Source organism: Solanum stenotomum, chromosome 4, assembly GCF_019186545.1.
Source record: "Solanum stenotomum isolate F172 chromosome 4, ASM1918654v1, whole genome shotgun sequence".
In the NCBI taxonomy this organism is placed as follows: Eukaryota; Viridiplantae; Streptophyta; class Magnoliopsida; order Solanales; family Solanaceae; genus Solanum; species Solanum stenotomum.
The window spans coordinates 26613628-26617770 of NC_064285.1; the positions used below are offsets into that span (position 1 = coordinate 26613628).

The 4143-nt window shown below is 34.7% G+C and overlaps 1 protein-coding gene across 1 annotated transcript; it reads left to right on the forward strand.

Moving 5' to 3' along the window:
* Window positions 1-2041: 2041 nt before the first annotated feature.
* Window positions 2042-3507, forward strand: LOC125861392 (uncharacterized). The gene is made up of 2 exons (XM_049541305.1): window positions 2042-2245; window positions 3205-3507. Exons 1-2 carry the CDS (start codon window positions 2042-2044, stop codon window positions 3505-3507), a joined length of 507 nt encoding a protein of 168 aa, XP_049397262.1.
* Window positions 3508-4143: the final 636 nt, after the last annotated feature.

Genomic DNA, 4143 nt, shown 5'->3' on the forward strand with positions numbered 1-4143 from the left:
GGTGAACAGTAAAAACGCTCATTGGAAATTGCATTTCCTGCCGGACAGAGTTTATGAAAATGGGCATGACTTCTTCGTCCGAACTCCGAATGAGGTGAAACGAAGTGCGTTAGGTAGCTAACTCAAAGGGCTTTCCATGGATATGTTATGAGACACTCAATTATTTGTGTGCTAGGAGATATGACCCTCCAAAGTAGACCCTCGAAAAAGGCTTCACTTGGAAATTTTGGATTTTGATACGGTTGCTCTAAAATTTGGGTTAGACCCATTTCCCACTCAATTTGACCCCCTAAACAAGAATATGAAGTCGGATTTTCGAAAAACGAAATGAATTTTTTTTTGATATAGCTAAACAAATTTCCGGTAACTTCCGAAGCACATTTTTAAGAACCTTTTGGGTCATTTCAAATGTGGTTGTGTATTGATACTGCACTTGCTCTTATTTTGTTGAGTACAGGGCATCTTCTGGCGGCTATTGACAGACCTCACTTAGAAGATCAGTGATCGTCGTTCGAATACAAGGGTGAGCCAATTCTTCCGGGCTGCCATGAATTCTCCTTTCGTCTATGTCCACATTTCGGACTTTGACATTTCTATTAGTTATTAGTACAATGGTTGGGGTTGTATCACTTCTTGTTTAGACTTGGTTCATTGTTAGATGTTTTAGTACATTGACTTTCAGGTTCTAGGTGTATTTTTCGCAATGTTATTGTTAGACTTTTGTTAGAGTTTATGGGAACTCTATTTTTTTCCTTAGTATCTTTTCTGCTTTCGTATACTTAAATGCCTTAGTTTTGGTTTAGTTGTTTAGTTGGGTTGTAGCAGTGGTTCTCCCAACGGAGAGTTAGTGTGGGAGCCAATCACGACGGTCTGGATCGTGACATATATATTTTGGTCATTTCTTATGGTATAAATAGGAAAAACCCTATCTATCGTTCTCTCCTCTCTCTCTCTCTCTACATCTGCTCATAGACAATTTTGGTATTTGGATACCCTTTTATGCATCTAAATCGGAAGATAGAATGGAAACCTCAACAATGATTTCCAGTAATGGGATTGATAGGATAAGCTCATTGCCCGTTGATATACTTCACAACATTCTTTCAAATATCTGTATTTGTGATGTGATTCGTATGACTGTATTGTCCAAAAGATGGAAATACATATGCACTACCATCCCCTACTTCCACTTTGATAGTAATTAATGTGAGATTCACTTCTTTCCTCAAATTTTGAGGAATTCAGAGAGTCAATCTATACCTTCTTAATTTCCCAAAAGACGATTAACCTTGTTCATTATATCCTCTCATGTAGCAATATGTTTGAAAGCACAAATATGTTGCGGTGGATTCATGCAACAACAAGAAGAAATGTTCAACAACTTGTGTTGTGGTTTTGGGCTCGTGAGCCATTTGAGTTACTGCATTGTATTGTAACTTGTGAATCTTTGCAAGTTTTGAAACTAAACTTGTGTAATGATGTACTTAAACTGCCTAATCATTTCGACAGATTTCGTCAGCTGAAATTTCTTCATCTTTGCAGTGTCAAGTTATCAGATGAACATTTGACAAGTTGCTTGTTCTCAAAATGTGAACTCCTTGAAAATTTGGAATTATTTGATTGCAATTTAGAACACATGAAGCTGATGTATATTGATTCGACATCTCTTTTATACATCACTTTTCTTTAGAGCGATTTTTATGACAATTGTGAAATCAAAATTTCTTGTCCGGCTCTCAAATTCTTAAAATATAAATGTCAGATTCCAAAGGATATAGTAATCAAGAATCTCTTTTCAATAGAATATGTTGACATCAATTTTAAGGATTATGATGAAAAATGTGATGATTTTAGTTTCTCATTTGAGAAAACTAGAATTCTTGTGCATAAGATGATCAAGGAAGTCCCTTGTATATCAGTTCTGAAACTATGCAAGGTTTCCCTTAAGGTAAAGTTTTCTTTGGAATAAGCATACAAGTGTTAAAACATAAACAATGTAATAAACACATAGATTGTCAGGGTGTGGGACTGAGCCTTCCGAATGTTTTTCTCATTTTTTGTTTTTTCTTATGGTGTTCTAGGGTCTGATGAAGAGGCTCCCCAAGTAAGACTCTCTCCCATATGCTTTAATAAGCTGAAGTCCTTAAAACTGAAATTGGGAGTTGATGAAGATCATATGCAAGTTATGATACAATTGCTCAAGTATTCTCCTCATCTGGAGGTTCTAAAATTGTGCTGCGATGAGGTAAAGCTCTTCATCTTTTTGTGTACAAATTACACTTCTATTATATGGTAGTTGGTAGATAACTTTTCAAAGTTGATTTACATGAAAAGATTCTTTCAAAATCAGAAGGTGGTGAAATTACGCTTGAAAACTGACCTCACTAAACTTGCAAAAGAATTTTTTTGTAATAATGCTAAACTATAAACCTATATCCAAGATTCGACTCTCCAAAATGTTGAAACATGTCACAATGAAAGGGATAGGATATGGCTGTTCATCAGTTTTAACTAATACAATTCACTTTGGAAGTTGGAAAGCATCACCTGCATACTCATGCCATTGAATTTAATCATGTTTGGTGTATGGAACTTAATGGTAGAAATAGTGATGTGATGAAAACCTGATATGAATAACATGTTGATTGGATGGATGGATTGGTTTGAACTGTACGTATCATACTTTGCATTCTGCAATACGAACAAATCACTGGGATTTTTGATAAATCAGTGACACTTGAAAGTAAATCCTATTTGGCGTTTTCACTTGTAATGGATAAATTGTTACTTAGGTTGGAGTGATTGCTTATTCTGATTTATTCTTGTTTCATCAGAAGTGTTTAGTGTACATGAGAAATTGGTTTCTCTTCCGACTCTCAATTGTCTGCTAGGATGGAGAATGGAGAGAGAATTCTCTAATGTATTATGAATGGTGTGACTATTGGCCGGTACGAGAAGATCAAGGCCGGGGGCATGAGGTTTTCCACCCGACCCCCCTTGGTAAAAAATTACACTATACATATAAGGTAATTCTTTACTTCTTATGTATATATATATATATATATATAGATTTTGAGTCCCATAAACACAAGACTAGAGACTGATTAATTGATTTAGGGAGTTCAAAAGTTACCTTGGGGTTGCAAGTTTCAGATCTCAAGCACAATATTTTTATTTTTCGAACTCCCTAAATGAAAATCTTAGATCCGTCATTGTTGGCAGATGCATGATCCTGAAGAAAGCATTGTGTGCTTGGACTCTCATCTAAAGTCGATTCAGTTGATTGGTTTCAAAGAAGAAGAAAACGAGATAGAACTACAAAGGTTTTTTCTGAAGAATGCACAGGTATTGGAAAAACTTACGATTGTTTGGGCCGGTTATGCTCTGAAATCAGAAGAGGCATCGAAGAAGGTTTTGAATATTCCTAGAACTTCTTCACAAGTTCTTCTGACATTTCACGATGCCAAACTCAAACGAAAGTCTGATAACTGGTTGGATTATTGTTAAAAAGGGAGATGATTATTCGATTGTTAGATTTACTCTTATTGGAATTTTCTGACTTGAAGATCCAAGTCAGAACCAAACTGTATTAGACATGGATCCTTGTGGTTTATGAAACTTGTATGCAAGGGCGGATCTATTCAGGCGGGTGGGGTGTCATGCCACCCACGAGCTTCGACAGAAACTTTATGTATATAGGTATATATATACACAGTCTATATATAAATAATAAATCCACCACCCACAGTACTAAAGTACTCTGTGGTGCCCGTGGTAAAAGGTCAAATGTTTGAGCCTCAGGTCACGGGATCGAACCCATTTGACACATTTTCACTTTTATTCTTTTTTAAAACTGAAAGCTCCTCTCATAAATCATAGTAATAGCTTTTCAACCTTTTTCTTTTTTTCTTTTTTACCATTGTTTTAAATTATTTGCTACTTTCTTTATCTTTAAATAATTTTGTAAGTAAGAAATTAAGCCTAATTCATCCTACTCCTAACATTAGATATTATTTTTCTATCCTATATTAATTATTTACATTTTACTAAAAATAGTTATTAAAAATTATTTGTCAATTAAAAAAATTAAACAACAATTTTTAATTTTTTTTCTTTATCCTAACAATTAATTTTTCTTTAAAA

Coding starts and splice junctions, on each gene's coding strand:
- LOC125861392 (XM_049541305.1), top strand. CDS start 2,042: ATGTTTTTCTCATTTTTTGTTTTTTCTTATGGTGTTCTAGGGTCTGAT. Junction 2,246..3,204: donor TAAAATTGTGCTGCGATGAG/GTAAAGCTCTTC, acceptor TGAAAATCTTAG/ATCCGTCATTGTTGGCAGAT.